The sequence below is a fragment of the Chlorocebus sabaeus genome, chromosome 6 (genome assembly GCF_047675955.1).
Source record: "Chlorocebus sabaeus isolate Y175 chromosome 6, mChlSab1.0.hap1, whole genome shotgun sequence".
NCBI lineage: Eukaryota > Metazoa > Chordata > Mammalia > Primates > Cercopithecidae > Chlorocebus > Chlorocebus sabaeus.
This window is the reverse complement of record NC_132909.1, coordinates 53,000,793-53,017,922: the sequence shown is the minus strand read 5'-3', so window position 1 is coordinate 53,017,922 and position 17,130 is coordinate 53,000,793. Positions and strand designations below refer to the sequence as shown.

The window sequence follows — 17,130 nt, the reverse complement described above, 5'->3', positions numbered from 1 at the left end:
CAGCTAGTTTTTTTGTATTTTTTAGTAGAGACGGGGTTTCACCGTGTTAGCCAGGATGGTCTTGATCTCCTGACCTCGTGATCCGCCCGTCTCGGCCTCCCAAAGTGCCGGGATTACAGGCTTGAGCCACCGCGCCCGGCCACTTTTATTTTAAAAAATATTTTGTAGTTTTTTTCTGAGATGGAATCTTGCTGTGTCACCCAGAGCTGGAGTGTAATGGCACAATCTCAACTCACTACAACCTCCACCTCTTGGGCTCAGGCAATTCTTCTTCCTCAGCCTCCTAAGTAGCTGTATTACAGGTGCATGCCACCATGCCTGGCTAATTTTGTATTTTTAGTAGAGACGCGGTTTCACCATGTTGGCCAGGCTGGTCTCGAACTCCTGACCTCTTGATCAGCCCACTCCAACTCCCAAAGTGCTGGGATTACAGGTGTGAGCCGGTGTGCCCAGCCTATAGTATTTTTAAATAGAGATGTGATCTCAACATGTTGCCCAGGGTGGTCTTGAACTCCTGGGTGCAAGTGGTCTTTTTGCCTAAGCTTTCCAAAGTGCTGGGATTACAGGCCTGAGCCACTATTCCCAGTCTAGAATCTTATAGCATAGAGATAAATTAAGAATTTAGAAAAAGTAGGAACATGCCCCAGTACAGTATATGACAGTCATAATCTACATATAAATATCATTCAGGGCCGGGCATGGTGGCTCACACCCGTAATCCCAGCACTTTGGGAGACGGAGGAGGGCAGATCACGAGGTCAAGAGATCGAAACCATCCTGGCCAAAATGGTGAAACCCTGCCTCTACCAAAAATACAAAAATTAGCTGGGCGTGGTGGTGCGTGCCTGTAGTCCCAGCTCCTCGGAGGCTGAGGCAGGAGAATCGCTTGAACCCGGGAGGTGGAGGTTGCAGCGAGCTGAGACCACGCCACTGCACTCCAGCCTGGGCACAGAGCCAGACTCTGTCTCAAAACAAAACAAAAGCCGGGCGCGGTGGCTCACGCCTGTAATCCCAGCACTTTGGGAGGCCAAGGCGGGCGGATCACAAGGTCAGGAGATTGAGACCATCCTGGCTAACACTGTGAAACCCCATCTCTACTAAAAATACAAAAAATTAGCCGGGCGTGGTGGTGGGCGCCTGTAGTCCCAGCTACTCAGGAGGCTGAGGCAGGAGAATGGCGTGAACCTGGGAGGCGGAGCTTGCGGTGAGCCAAGATGGCGCCACTGCACCCCAGCCTGGGCGACAGAGCGAGACTCCCTTTCAAAAAAAAAAAAAAAAAAAAAAAATCAGGGACAATAAGAAAAAAAACTTGCAAAGTTATTCAGACATAGCTCCATAACATATTAGTAAAGGTAATCAAACAGTCTTTTAAAATGATCCATTATGTCTCAGTTGAGCTTATCCAGGAATGCAAGGTTGATGTAACACTAGAAATAAATACTAGAAATCAGAAATAAATACAAAAACCACATTTATTTCACTTTTGATGGAGTCTCACTCTGTCACCAAGGCTGGAGTGTAGTGGTACAATCTACAGTCAATGCAACCTCCACCTCCCAGGTTCAAGCGATTCTCCTGCTTCAGCCTCGTGAGTAGCTGGAATTACAGGTGCACAAAACGACACCCAGCTAATTTCTGTATTTTTAGTAGAGATGGGGTTTCACCATGTTGGCCAGGCTGGTCTCCAACTCCTGACCTCAAGTGATCCACCCATCCCTGCCTCCCTAAGTGCTGGGATTACAGGTATGAGCCACCACACCCAACCTGACCGCATTTATTTTAGAAACAAGTCCTTCCATGCATTCACTTGTTCAAGTTTTTTTGTTTTGTTGTTTTGTTTGTTTGTTTGTTTGTTTGTTTTTTTTGAGATGTGGTCCTGCTACGTTGCCTAAGCTGGTCTAGAACCCCTGGGTTCAGGCCATCCTCCCAAGTAGCTAGAACTACAGGCATGCATCACCACATCATTTCATTGAAGTATTTATTATGTACCATCATGGACCAGGTACAGTTCTAGGTACTTGAGTATTAGTAAATAAACATGATCATCACAGAGGATGCACAGGAAGCAGTTAATAAATTCAAGAGGAATTCAGCCTCACAAATTATGAAACATTGGGAAATCATTCATCATGTAAAAACTGGACATAAAAAGAAACTTTCCCTGTAAGAGCCTCTTCAAAAAATAAGATAAAAACCTACAGCCAAGCCAATAAAATAGAGCACATATCTCAGCAGAACTGCAGACAATTATGCTGGTATTACTACTTTTAGTTGGTGTTGTGCTGGAGGTTGAAATGAGTCCAGTAAAGCAAGGAAAAAAATATATATGTATAACCTAACGACTAAAGTGGAAAAATAAGAGTCGTTACTTACAGATTATGTGATTGTCTATGTGGAAACGGAAAAGAATCATACCAAGTACTTTGGACTGAATGATAACCCCGAAAATTCATATGTTGAAGCATCAAATCCCAATGTGACTGTATGTGAAAATAGAGTCTTTAGGAAGTATCACGAAATGATGTCAAGAGATGGGTGGGGGGGAGGGAGGGGGAGAGAGAGATGGTGGGGAGAGAGGACAGAGGAGGAAGGAGAGAGGAGAAAGAGAGAGACCTATTTGCTGGTTTCCATTCTGTGAAGACATGAGGAAGTGGGCATTTACATACCAGGAAGGGAGCTCTCACCAGAAGCTGACCATGCTGGCACTCTGATCTCAGACTTCCAGCCTCGAGAAATGTGAGAATATAATGCTTTTTTTTTTTTCAGATGGAGTCTTGCTCTGTCACCCAGGCTGGAGCGCAGTGGCCAGATCTCAGCTCACTGCAAGCTCCGCCTCCTGGGTTTACGCCATTCTCCTGCCTCAGCCTCCCGAGTAGCTGGGACTACAGGCGCCCGCTACCTCGCCCAGCTAGTTTTTTTTTTTTTTTTTGTATTTTTTAGTAGAGATGGGGTTTCACCGTGTTAGCCAGGATGGTCTCGACCTCCTGACCTCGTGATCCACCCGTCTCAGCCTCCCAAAGTGCTGGGATTACAGGCTTGAGCCACCGCGCCCGGCAGAATATAATGTTTTTAACCTGATTTATTTACAATTAAATGAATTTGCAAGCCATTTGTTCTGTGGTATTTTGTTATGGTGGCCTGAGCTCATTAAGGCAGATTAAAAACAAAGAAACAACAAAACTAAAAATGTGAAGCAGCTTTGAAAGTGACAAATAAGGCCGGGCAGGAGATCGCTAACACGGTGAAACCCTGTCTCTACTAAAAATACAAAAAATTAGCCGGGCGCCGTGGTGGGCGCCTGTAGTCCCAGCAACTCGGGAGGCTGAGGCAGGAGAATGGCGTGAACCCGGGAGGCGGAGCTTGCAGTGAGCCGAGATCGCGCCACTGCACTCCAGCCTGGGCAACAGAGTGAGACTCCGTCTCAAAAAAAAAAAAAAAAAAAAGAAAATTAGCCGGGCGTGGTGGCGGGCGCCTGTAGTCTCAGCTACTCCAGAGGCTGAGGCAAGAGAACGGCACGAACCCAGGGGGCGGAGCTTGCAGTGAGCGGAGATCGCACCTCTGCACTCCAGCCTGGGGCACAGAGCGAGACTCCGTCACAAAAAAAAAAAAAAAAAAAAGTGACAAGTGAGTAGTGGCTGGAAAAAATTGTGATGTGCAAGCCGGAAATAAGGTTGGCAAGGGTGATTCTGGTGAGGTGTCATTGGGGAATGAGGAACATGCTATTGGGAAATAAGACAACCCTTGACATGAAGCGGTGAAGAACTTGGCAGAACTGTATTCTAGCATTTTGTGCAAGGTAGAGCTTGAGAGAGATAAAATTAGGTATTTATCACTAACATCTGTAATTAAAGTGTTAAAAGACACAGGAAGCTTCATTCTTCCTGACTGCTTACAGGGAAATCCAAAGAGGAGACTTGAACTGCAGAAGCAACTGTTAAGGAAAAAGGAACCAGAACCTGGAGATTTGGAAAATTCTCAGCCTATCCATACTGCAAAAATTAGAAAACTTGTACTGAAGAGAATCCTGAAAGTGTGGCTGAACAATCATTTGATAAAGAGATCATGAGTGGGATTCATGGACTGTATCAGCCATCTTAAGAGGAGTGAGGACAGAGACTGGGTTATACTAGAAGAGACACTGCCACTTACATTGTGCCACCTAAAATACACATACAAGGCAGAACAGGCAAGGTTGTCACACTTCTTAGATTTTACAAGGGGACACAGAAACAATCAGCTGTGAAAGTGCACTGGCAGTTAAGGATGGTTTCATTCCTGCCATGCTCTGCAGGATCTGGGAAATAGAAGACACCCTTGGAGGAGCATCTCTTAACAACCCACCTCTGGGGTCCTACTTCATCTTGGTTTCTGGTAAATTTTGACATGAATGTGCCACACTGGCAGCCACTAATCAACAGGGGCTGGGATCAATCTGCATGATGTATCTCATACAGAACTTGTTAACGCTATGATTTTAGGAATCTAATCACCAAGGTGAGGCAGGCTTCAGTACTGACCTCACCATCCATGACCCTTCTTCACAGATGCCCAGACTCAGGCAACCATGAAGTTGTATTCAGAATCTGTAGGTTTAATTTCAGACCTTCAGGATGGCATCCAAAGCCAATCCATGAGCCATTACAACCTCCGCAAGGCATTTAGGACAAATCTGATAATCTTTGGTGTCATTGCTAATAATTAAAGATGGCAACTGATGGGCTAAATGGTGACACTCATACCCTTACATTCATAGGGTTTCTCCCCAGTGTGAATTCTTTCATGTCTACTTAGGCGTGAGGAAACAGCAAATGCTTTCCCACATTCTTTACATACGAAGGGTTTCTCTCCGGTATGAGTTCGCAGGTGAACATTAAGGCGTGAGGAATACAGAAATGCTTTCCCACATATCTTGCATACAAAGGGCTTTTCTCCACTATGAGTTTTCAAATGTTTACTACGACGGGAAGAAGTAATGAAGGTCTTCCCACATTCAACACATTCATAAGGCTTCTCTCCTGTGTGAATTCTTATATGTTGAATAAGGCTTGTGGATGTAGTGAAGGCTTTCCCACATTCCTTACACTGATAGGGTTTCTTTCCACTGTGACTTCGTATGTGTATAGAAAGGCCCGAGTACTGAGCGAAGGCTTGGCCACATTCCTTACATTCATAGGGTTTTATTCCAGTGTGAGTTCTTACATGTTCAGTAAGTTGAGTTGATCTAGTGAAGGCTTTCCCACAGTATGTACACTTGTGTGGTTTTATTCCAGTGTGAATTTGAATGTGATCATTAAGGCATGAGGAATTTCTAAAGGATCTTCCACATTCTTTACATTCAAAGGACTTCTCTCCTTTATGAGTTTTCACATGTGTATAAAGTTGAGAAAAATTAGTGAAAGATTTCCCATATTTCTTAGTCTTTTTGGATTTCTTTCCTGTATGAACTGCTACACATTGCTTGAGGTGTGAGGAAGGTGTGATGGCTCTCTCACATTCCTGAAATTCACAGAGTTTCTCATCAGTGTGGATTCCCATGTGATTATCAAGGCTTGCAAAATACTTAAAGCCTTTTCCACATTCCTTACATTTGTATGGTTGTCTTGCATTGAGAACTTCAAGATGTACAGCAAGGCCTGGAGTTAAGGTGAAGACTTTTCCACATGGATTAAATTTGGAAAGTTCCTGTCCAATAGAGGCTTCCTTGTGCACACTGAGGACGTCTTTTCCATAACAATTACCCTCAGAAGTGTTCCCTCCATTCTGAGCTCTCATGTGTGTCTTAAGGCAAAACTGTTCACTGAAGACCTCTCCACAATTCTTACAGTCACAGAGTTTCCATCCACTGTAGTTTCTTGTCTGTTGATGACGGGATAAAGGTTTTAAAACATTTTCAGACATATAAAGAGATTTCACCCATCTGAACACAGAAACATTATTTTAATGACAATTATTATTTTACTTCTTAATGTTTATTTACTTTTTTTTTTTTTTTTTTGGAAAGAAAGTCTTGTTCTGTCTCCCAGTCTGGAGTGCAGTGGCACACTCTCAGCAAACTGCAACCTCCACCTCCCATGCTCAAGTGATTCTCCTGTCTCAGCCTCCCAAGTAGCTAGGAATACAGGTGCCCACCACTGCACCTGGCTAATTTTTCTGTTTTGTAGAGACAGGGTTTTGCCAAGTTACCCAGGCTGGTCTCAAACTCCTGAGCTCAGGTGATCTGCCTGCCTCGGCCTCCCAAAGTGCTGAGATTACAGGAGTGGCCACCATGCCCCACCTCAGTTTATTTATTTTTGAGATGGAGTCCCGCTTTGGCTGGAGTGCAAGTGGCGAGATTTCAGCTCACTGTAACCTCCGCCTCCTGGGCTCAAATGATTGTTGTGCCTCAGCCTCGTGAGTAGCTGGGATTACAGGCACGTGTAGCCATACCCAGCTAGTTTTGGTATTTTTAGTAGAGACTGGGTTTCACCATGTTGGCCAGCCTGGTCTTGAACTCCTGACCTCGTGATCTGCCCGCCTCGACCTCCCAAATTGCTGGGATTACAGGCATGAGCCACCACACCCAGCCTCAATTTATCAGTATAAAGACAGGTTCCTGCTATGTAGCCTAGGTTGATCTCAAACTCTTCACAAAACCCCCCTGCCTCAGCCTCCCAAGGTGCTGGGATTACAGCCATGAGTTACCATGTCTGTCTACTTTGATAATTATAATTTTTACAATTTTTCTTCCTTGTTTTTATTTCCTGACTTCCTGATTTCTTCCAGATTGAATGATGGAAACTCTGGCTAGAATTCTATGCCACTGGCTCTAATTGTTAAAAAACAAACAAACAAACAAACTGTAGTTCTTTTTTTATTGTGGGGGGTGGTTTGAGACAAGATCTCACTCTGTCACCCAGGCTGGGTACCATGGCACAATCACAGCTCACTACGGCCTTAATCTCCCAGGCTGAAACCGTCATCCTGCCTCAGTCCCCTGAGGAGCTTGGATTACAGGTGCATGCCAACACACCCGGCTAATTTTTTATTCCTTGTAGAGACAGGGTCTCCGTTGTCCAGGCTAGTCTTGAACTCCTAGGCTCAAGCGATTCACCTGCCTCAGCTTCCGAAAGTGCTGGGATTATAGGTGTCAGCCATTGCACCCAACCAAATAGTGTAGATTTTCATGAAACTGTTTAAATCATCAATGTCTAGTTACTTATGTATAAGTCTAGTGACTTATATGTTACAATGTCTAGTACTTGTGGGTATTTTGAAGTGACAAGTTATACAGGAATGAAACATCACAAAATTCACCACATTCAGACTCTCTCTCCAGAGACCCTGTTCCCTCAATGGTGCAGGCTACTTCTCTAATTCTCTCAAGTATCTCTCATTTGTGCTGTTTCTTTTTCACTGCAACCTCCACCTCCCGGGTTTAAGCAATTCTGCCTCAGCCTCCCATGTAACTGGGATTATCAGTGTCTGCCACCACGTCTGGCTACCTTTGTATTTTTAGTAGAGATAAGAGTTTCACTACGTTGGCCAGGCTGGTCTTGAAGTGCCAACCTCAAGTGATCCACCTGCCTAGGCCTCCCAAAGTGATGGGACTACAGACTTAGTTTTTCTTTATTTCTGAGATAGTCTCACTCAGTGGCCCAGGTTGGAATGCAGTGGTGCAATCTCAGTTCACTGTAACCTCTACCTCTGTGTTCATGCCATTCTCCTGCCTCAGCCTCCTAAGTAACTGGTACGACAGGTGCCCACTACCACACTCAGCTAATTTTGTATTTTCAGTAGAGACGGAGTATCACCATGTTGGCCAGCCTGGTCTCAAACTCCTGACCTCAAGTGATCCACCCACCTCAGTCTCCCAAAATGTTGGGATTACAGCTGTGAGCCACCACATTCACCCTCTTTTTAAAATCAGAGATGGGATCTTGCTATACTGCCTAGGCTGGCCTTGAACTCTTGGGCTCAAATGATCCTCCCACTTAAGCCTCCCAAGTAGCTGGGATTACAGATGTAAACCACACCTCTGACTGTGCTGATATTCTAGAATGGAATTCTCCATCTTTTCTAAGAGAGGAAATTAAGAAATATCCCTCGTGAATCTTACCATTTGTATCCCACTGAATATTTGATTCTTCAAAAAACCCTGCTGAAATGATGACCGTTTGATTCTAGGTTGTATTTCCCATTCTGAAGTTAAGCAGAAAAAGAAATGTAAGCCTTTAGAGAAGAAATGTTAGTTTAACATGAGTCATTTTTACTTGTTTTCAAATTAAACACAGCAATAAAATAAAAGCCAGAGAATCTTGAGGATTTTGGTATGTCAAAAATTAGGCTATAATGATGTGGGGTTCATTACACAACTGATGTGTTTAGATAGTTTATTACAAACTACTTCTGTGAAAATTAAAACTGCTGGGAGCGGTGGTGGCTCACACCTGTAATCCCAGCATTTTGGGAGGCTGAGGCAGGTGGATTGCTTGAGATCAGGAGTTCAAGACCAGCCTGACCAACATGGAGAAACCCCATCTCTACTAAAAATACAAAATTAGCCGCACAAAACTGGGCGCGGTGGCTCAAGCCTGTAATCCCAGCACTTTGGGAGGCCGAGACGGGCGGATCACGAGGTCAGGAGATCAAGACCATCCTGGCTAATACGGTGAAACCCCGTCTCTACTAAAAAATACAAAAAAAAAAAAAAAAAAAACAACTAGCTGGGCGAGGTGGCGGGCGCCTGTAGTCCCAGCTACTCGGGAGGCTGAGGCAGGAGAATGGCATAAACCCGGGGGGCGGAGCTTGCAGTGAGCTGAGATCCGGCCACTGCACTCCAGCCTGGGTGACAGAGCAAGACTCCGTCTCAAAAACAAACAAAAAAAAATTAGCCGCACATGGTGGTGCATGCCTGTAATTCCAGCTACTCATGAGGCTGAGGCAGGAGAATCGCTTGAACCCGGGAGGCAGAGGTTGCAGTGAGCCGAGATCGTGCCATTGCACTCCAGCCTGGGCAACACAGGGAGACTTCAGAAAAGAAAAGAAAATTAAAGCTGATGGAAAACAGGAAGAGAAGATCTTCAGGAAAGGAAAGTAGGAAAGATCTAGATAAAGAACATATATCAAAATGATAAAGTTAATAAAGAAACAGAACAGGTAGTTTAATTAGATCATAGGAATGTTTGACAAGACGGAAAATAAAAGTCAAAGATATCCAAAACTCTGAGAAAAATAGCTTAAATCTTCTGAGGCAAAGTGCATCTTTAAAAATCTTTTTTTTTTTTTTTTTTGAGATGGAGTCTCATTCTGTCACCCATGCTGGAGTGCAGTGGCACAATGTTGGCTCAGTGCAACCTCTCTGTCTCCCATTTTGAAGCAATTCTCCTGCCTCAGCCTCTTGACTAGCTGGGACTACAGGTGTGTGCCACCACCACCCAATCCTAACACTTTGGGAGGCTGAGGTGGGAGGATCACTTGAGGTCAGGAGTTTAAGACCAGCCTGGCCAACATGGTGAAACCCTTTCTCTACTAAAAATACAAAAATTAGCTGGGCACAGTGGCACTTGCCTGTAATCCCAGCTACTCAGGAGGCTGAGGCAGGAGAATCGCTTGAACCTGGGAGGGCGGAGGTTGCAGTGAGCAGAGATCGCACCACTGCACTCCAGCCTGGGCGACAGAATAAGACCCTGTCACCAAAAAAACAAAAAATAAATAAATAAAGTAAGTAGGCCGGGTATAGTGGCTCACACCTGTAATCCCAGCATTCTGGGAGGCCGAGGCGGGTGGATCACCTGAGGTCAGGAATTCAAGACTGGGCTGGCCAACATGGCAAAACCCCATCTCTACTAAAAATACAAAAAATAAAAATAAAAAAAATTAACTGGGCATGGTAGCACGTGTGTCTCATCCCAGCTACTTGGGAGGCTGAAGTTGCAGTGAGCCAAAGTGGCACCATTATACTCCAGCCTGGGCGACGGAGTGAGACTCTGTCTCAAAAAAAAAAAAAAAAAAAAAAAAAAAAAAGCAGAAATAAAGTAAGTACAACAAAAAGATGCTTGCTCTCATGGGTAAACAACTCTGCCACTGGATCTCAAACATGATAGTATATTAGATTCATCTTCATTGATTCTGAACACACAGATGACTGGGCCCCAACCCTGGAGTTTCCAATTTACTAAATCAAATAGGGGAAGAGGCCGGATGCCGTGGCTCACGCATGTAATTCCAGCACTTTGGGAGGCCAAGGTGGGCGGATCATCTGAGGTCAGGAGTTCGAGACCAGCCTGGCCAACATGGTGAAACCCCGTCTCTACTAAAAATGCAAAAATTAGCCGGGCATGGTGGTAGTCACCTGTAATCCCAGCTACTCAGGAGGCTGAGGCAGGAGAATCGCTTGAACTTGTGAGTTGGAGGATGCAGTGAGCCGAGATCGTGCCATTGCACTCCAGCCTGGGGCACAAGAGCGAGACTTCGTCTCGAAAAAAAAAAAAAATAGGAAGGAAGATGTATATTTCTTACAGCACAAAGCTGATGCTGTTGATGATGTTTCCAGGATTACCACAGTAAATTAAAACATACTACAGCAGGGACTGTTACTTGGGAATGTCTCTGTTATTCCCCACTGTATTCAGAATTGACAAGCAAACATGTAACATACATCTGCTCTATAACAGGCTACAAGAAATGATGCTAGTGTTTATTTTTAATTAATTAATTTTTTTAGACGAAGTATCACTGTGTCGCTCCGGCTGGAGTACAGCGGTGCAATCTCAGCTTACTGCAACTTCTGCCTCCTGGTTCAAGCAATTCTCCTGTCTCAGTCTCCCGAGTAGCTGAGATTACAGGTGCCCGCCAAGAAGTCTGCCTAATTTTTGTATTTTTAGTAGAGATGGGGTTTCACTATGTTGGCCAGGCTGGTCTCAAATTCCTGACTGCATGTGATCTGCCCGCCTTGGCCTCCCAAAGTGCTGGGATTATAGGCGTAAGCCACCACAACTGACCTAGTCTTCATTTTTAGGATTTTTTTTTTTTTTAGATGGAGTCTCGCTCTGTCGCCCAGGCTGGAGTGCAGTGGCATGATCTCGGCTCACTGTAAGCTCCACCTCCTGGGTTCATGCCATTCTCCTGCCTCAGCTTCCTGAGTAGCTGGGACTACAGGCACCTGCCACTACGCCCACATTTTTTTTTTTTTTTTTTTAGTAGAGATGGGGTTTCACAGTGTTAGCCAGGATGGTCTCCATCTCCTGATCTCATGATCCGCCCACCTCAGCTTCCCAAAGTGTTGGGATTACAGGCATAAGCCACTGCACCCAGACTAGAATTTTTTTTTTTAAGAGACAAGGTCTCACAATGCTGCCCATGCTAGTATCAAACTCCCAGGCTCCAACGATTCTCCCACCTCAGCCTCCCAAGTATCTGGGACTACAGGTGCAGGCCACCATACCAAGCAAACCGATGTTACTCTTACCCACGGAGGCCAGGTTCATGTAGTTCTCCAGCATCACATCTCTGTAAAGGTATTTCTCAGTTGTGTCCAGTAAAGCCCACTCCTCCGGGGTGAAGTCCACAGCCACATCATCAAACGTCACTGAATCCTATGTTATACACATGCTGGTTTGAGCCAATGAACACTTCCACCAGTGCTCACTGGAGAATGAGGAAGGGGAACCTTAAACTCACTTATACGTGGTTCTCAGGTCTCCCATGATCTACTCCAGGGTTTAATGTCTCAGAAGCTCTTGTGTCTAAACACTCAAGGGTGACCTCCGACAGGCATATGCCTTAAACAGCACTTAAAAAAAATTTTTTTAATCTTTTTTCCTGATCTATTTATTTTTAACCTTTTAATATTTGCGTTTTTAAATTTTAAATTTTATTTTTATTAGAACAGTACTTCCTTCCTAAACATGAATTTTTATCTATCTAGCATCTATCTATCTATCTATTCAATCTGTTTATTTATTTATATATAAAGACAGGGTCCCACTGTGTCACCGAGGCACAACTGCTGCTTACTGCAGCTTCCATCTCCTGGGCTGAAGTGCTCCCTCTCACCTCTGTCTCCTGAGCAGCTGGAATTACAGGCATGAGCCACTGCAAACTGCTTACACTTTATCTCAGCACAACCAGGTTAGGAGCTCTTCCTGTCCCATTGGTCTCTATGCAGCACACTCCTGAGCACACTGCAGATACCTGATAAATGCTGATGAGTAAATACATTATTTGATAAAAGGACACTTTCATCTCTCTTATCATCTGTCACAGAACCCAGCAATATAAGAAACATGCAGTTGGCACCAAGAAAGTCAAGCTTAATTAGTAATTACTGAGATATTGAGATGACTTTCAACTTAACACTTTACGTATAGGAGACGTCATTCCCTGCGGAAATTCATCTGGGGACTCAGTCCTTGAGTAAGGCTTCATTTGCTCTAAGAAAACTCTGGAGATGAGTCTGTCTAGACGGAAATGTGTCTACTTATTGGATGTAAGCATGTCATTTTGTACAACAGTACATTTTCTGCTTACCTGATAACCATTTGCCAGGTAGTCCTCCATCATCCTTTCTACCGTCGTCTTTTCTTCAAAAGGGCAGATTGGTTCCCTGGAAAAAAACCCTAGTGGAAAAGTAAGAAAGCATGAGAAGCCAGAGCTGCCCATCCTTCCCACATTCTTATGCCTAGAAGTCATTCCATCCTAGCTTGAAATTCCCATATATTCCTGCACACTCGAGAAAACTATACACACACAACACTGCCACGAAATGCCATAGTAGTCCTGTGTCACTTAGACCCAGAAAAGCAGATGTGGGCCGAGCTGCCTGTTGGGTAAAGGGTAATAGTTTCATTTTACAAGGAAACTTACACCCTGAAAAATGTGACTCTCTCTCTGCCCATAGTAGTAACACTCACGAAGCTTATGTAGCATTTCCGAAGGCAAACGAACCAGGGCTGAATTCTAAAACAGCATCCTGGCTGGGCACAGTGGCTCATGCCTGTAATCCCAACATTCTGGGAGGCCAAGGTGGGCAAATCAGTTGAGGTCAGGAATTTGACACCAGACTGGCCCATATGATGAAACCCCATCTCTACTAAAAATACAAAAATTATGGGAGGCTGAGGCAGATAATTGCCTGAATCAGGAGGCAGAGGTTGCAGTGAGTCGAGATCACGGCACTGCACTCCAGCCTGGGAGACACAGCGAGACTCCGTCTCAAAAACAAAAACAAACAAACAAAAATTAGCCAGGCCTGGTGGTATGTGCTTGTGGTCCCAGCTACTTGGGAGGCTGAGGCAAGACAATCACTTGAACCCGGGAGGCGGAGGTTGCAGTGAGCTAAGATTGCACCACTGCACTCCAGCCTGGGTGACGGAACAAGATTCTGTCTCAAAAATAAACAAATAAACAAACAAACAGTATTCTGTTGTGGTTCACTTCAATTCCTCTTAAAAGAATCAGCTGCATGCCTGCTCAGGCCCAGCTCACTGGACTCTTGTGGTGTGCAGGGTGACCTAAAGCAGAATCTCTGAAAAAGAGCATCAACAAGGACTTACCACGGGACAAATCAATGACTGCCATGCTCTGAAGCTGATGGTGCGATGTGCATCCCTTCCTTGATGCCAAGATCACCTCAGGACAGCTTATGAATCTAGGTGGATAGAGGTAATCTCCATTCCTCTTCGTACAGGGCTATTTGCGATCCTGTTCATATCAATCATCAAACAACAAGCATGAAACATCAGTCATCAAACATTATGCCTGAGCTTTGCCTCTGCAGGTGACAGATGTGAAGGCCACCAAAAATTGCCCACTCAGTATCGTCACTCAGTAACAAAAGTATTAATGACAGTAACTGACATTTACTAGGGACTGATATGCCAGATGTAGCTCTAGTAGCTTTATATATACATGCTAACTTAATTACAACCATCCTTCCCAATAGCTATCATTACATCTATCTATCTATCTATCTAATGCATCTATCTTATCTATCTATCTATCTATCTGAGACAGGGTCTTACTCTGTTGCCCAGGTTGAAGTGCAATGGCACCAACACGACTCTCCGTAGCCTAGACCTCCAGGGCTCAAGTGATCCTCCCACCTAAGCCTCCTGAATAGCTGGGACCACAGGTAGGCATTATCACTCCTTCTTCTTCTTCTTCTTCTTCTTATTATTATTATTTTGAGACAAAGTCTCACTCTGTTGCCCAGGCTGGAATGCAGTGGCGCGATCTCGACTTACTGCAACCTCTGCCTCCCAGGTTCAAGCGATTATCAGGCCTCAGCCTCCTGAGTAGCTGGGATTACAGGTATGCACCAGGATGCCTGGCCAATTTTTGTACTTTTAGTAGAGACGGGGTTTCGCCATGTTGGCCAGGCTGGTCTCGAACTCCTGGGCTCAAACAATCCTCCTGACTTGGCTTCCCAAAGTGCTGGGATAATGAGCATGAGCCACCATGCCTGGCCCATTACCTCTATTTAATACTGGAAAAAACCTACATTCAAACAACCCTAGTAATTGTTCTGATATTTGTCCCTAGAGCCTGATCTCCTGTGGATGCTGTTACCCCTCAAAATGACCAGAAGACGGTCCAGAGCTGCACAGAACAATTCCGTAGTCACCAGCCATGTGTGTTATTAACTTCATTATGTACCTAAGATAACTGAAAAACAGAATTTAAAATTTTCAAAAGTTGGCCGGGTGCGGTGGCCCACACCTATAATCCCAGCACTTTGGGGGACCGTGGCAGACAGATCACCTAAGGTCAGGAGTTCAAGACCAGCCTGGCCAACATGGCAAAACCGTCTCTACTAAAGATACAAAAAGTAGCCGGGCGTGGTAGCACTTGCCTGTAATCCCAGGTACTCGGAAGGCTGAGGCAGGAGAACTGCTTGACCCAGGAGGCAGAGGTTGCAGAGGTTGCAGTGAGCTGAGAGTGTGCAGCCTCTCGGAACTGGCTGCGCAGGGAGGACCGATAGTCCCTGGAGAAGCGAGCGAAGTGAACCGGCTGCGGGAGGCTCCTGCGCGACGGCGCGCAATCATTCCTTTGCCGCCCCCTGCTATCTACGGAACCGCCAAGCAGGCAGAACTCACCACAGCCGCGGCTGACTCCGCCACCATAAAGGCGAAACCCCCCTGACCGAGAGGAGCCAGCGCCGGAAAAGGTGGCGGTGGCGCGCTGACGTCACTTCCGCTTCGAGCCTCTGGCCGGGCGGGGCTCGTGAGCTCGAGTTTCAAACACAGAAATTCTGGTTTCCTCCCGGGTGGGTGCGGAGAAGGCCTGGGGTTAGCACAGGGAGGAGGATGCAGAAATAGATCCAGAGAAAACATTGAGGTTAAAACCGGGCCTCCGGACGGAACTGTGGGCGAGGGGTGGGGCCCGTACTCGGGGGCGGTTTAGAGGTGGGACCGGGCCTAGCAGGCGGTGCAGGCGGCTGGTCGGGCTGGAAGGGCGGGGATGAGGGATTGGACGCATCCCAGGGGATGCTCCTCTAAAGCTTTTCTCGGGAGAGCGCAGTGGCTCACGCCTGTAATTCCTGCACTTTGGGAGACTAAGGCAGGTACATAGCTTGAGTCTGCTGGGAACTGGTGCTTAGTGTGGCAAAATCAACACTGAGACAAAGGATCTCAGCAAGGCTAGTTTACTTTCTGCAGAATGGGTGCCACTGGCTAGCAGTTTTGCCACCAGAGCACACACTAACAAAAGAGACAGGGTTATTTAAACTTGACATGTCCACCCTACTGCTGTGTCCATCTTCCATTGGCCAGAACAGGACCTCACCTTCTATACTTGACTGGATTGGCTAGCAACTTAGAACTTCCCACAAGAGGCAAAGGCAGAGGAGAACAAAGGAAGAGAGGAAATAACTTGTGGACCGTTGAAAGAGGCAAAAACACTTCTAAATAAAGGAATAGGCCATGACCTAATGCTTGCTTGGACCAGTTCAGGCATGCCCGGGCAAATATCTAGGCTAAGATGTGGGAGCTAAGAATACAGAGTATATTGATTTCTTTATTACAGCTGGTAGAATTTAAGAATATTACCACAGATCTTTCAGAAAATTTGGCTTCTAAGAGGGATTACTATTTATTTTCAGACTGGGAGGAAAGTCCCTTTGAAGAGGAACAGCTATTTCATTTTCTACAAGTCCAAGAGTTTGAGACCAGCCTGGGCAAAGTAGCAAGACCCTGTCTCTATTTATGTACATATATGTACATACATATATATGGTGTGTGTGTATACATATATATGTTTGAAATGCTTGTTCCTTGGTGCCATGAAGAAATAGCACTTGAACATTAATTTAATTTACTCAGCAAGGACATTTTTAGTTCCTACAGAAAGGGTACACTCACCAGCAGTTTTGCCACGAGAGTACACCAAACAAAGGAGACAGGGTCGTTTATAACCTGATGCTTCCACCCTACTGCTGTATTCGGTTTCCGTTGGCTGGAACGGGACCTCACATTCTATATTTGTCCTGATTGGCTAGCAACTTATAACTTTTTAAAAGAGGCAAAGGTAGAGGAGAACAAAGGAAGGAGGAAGTAACTTGTGGAATGCTGAGAAGGGTCAAAACACCTTCAAATAAGGAAAAGGAACGGGCTATGACCTAATGCTTGTTTGGACCAGTGTAAGCATGCCAGGGCAAATATTTAGACTAAATTGTGGGAGCTAAGAACATAAAGGACATTGATATCTTTATAACGGCTAGCAGATATTTGAGAATGTTAGCACAGGTCTTTGAATAAATTTTGCTTCTAAGAGAAGTTACTATTTATTTCTAATTAAATGGGAAGGAATGTCTTTGAAGAGGAACCTCTACTTTAGTTTTTAGATATAAATATAAAGCTTGTTTGTATGTCTCTCCTCATGTTCCTAGAGCCTTTCCATGATTCTTCCATATTGATAAACCTGCCAGTGAATGGCATGGTCTATCTCTTCCATTCAGTCAGGCTTTCTGTAGGCCTTTATTTCTTCATTCTTTCTTTTTTAAAACCTGCTGATTGCATTGTGTTTTCTTTCTTGCTGCTTGCTTGCTTGCGACGGTTTGATCTCAGCTCACTGCAACTTCCGCCTCCCAGATTCAAGCGATTCTCCTGCCTCAGCCTCTGCAGTAGCTGGGATCACAGGTGCCTGTCACCATGC

The 17,130-nt window shown here is 45.1% G+C and overlaps 1 protein-coding gene across 7 annotated transcripts; it reads right to left on the bottom strand.

The window, feature by feature from the left end:
- Positions 1 to 1,449: 1,449 nt before the first annotated feature.
- Positions 1,450 to 15,201, bottom strand: LOC103233870 (uncharacterized). 7 transcript variants are annotated; one of them, XM_073016981.1, is made up of 7 exons: positions 15,075 to 15,169; positions 14,831 to 14,962; positions 13,533 to 13,680; positions 12,508 to 12,596; positions 11,447 to 11,573; positions 8,096 to 8,178; positions 1,450 to 5,856 (listed from the first exon to the last, which is right to left on the bottom strand). In XM_073016981.1, exons 3-7 carry the CDS (start codon positions 13,555 to 13,557, stop codon positions 4,720 to 4,722), a joined length of 1,461 nt encoding a protein of 486 aa, XP_072873082.1. In that variant the 5' UTR covers positions 13,558 to 13,680; positions 14,831 to 14,962; positions 15,075 to 15,169; the 3' UTR covers positions 1,450 to 4,719. The 7 variants fall into 7 exon arrangements, with proteins under 7 accessions (XP_072873082.1, XP_072873083.1, XP_072873081.1 ...); XM_073016982.1 differs by lacking the exon at positions 14,831 to 14,962 and having other exon boundaries at positions 15,075 to 15,201; XM_073016980.1 differs by having other exon boundaries at positions 14,831 to 15,188.
- Positions 15,202 to 17,130: the final 1,929 nt, after the last annotated feature.

Coding starts and splice junctions, on each gene's coding strand:
- LOC103233870 (XM_073016982.1), bottom strand. CDS start 13,557: ATGGCAGTCATTGATTTGTCCCGTG. Junction 12,597..13,532: donor AGTCATTGATTTGTCCCGTG/GTAAGTCCTTGT, acceptor CTTTTCCACTAG/GGTTTTTTTCCAGGGAACCA. Junction 11,574..12,507: donor ACCTGGCAAATGGTTATCAG/GTAAGCAGAAAA, acceptor TGTATAACATAG/GATTCAGTGACGTTTGATGA.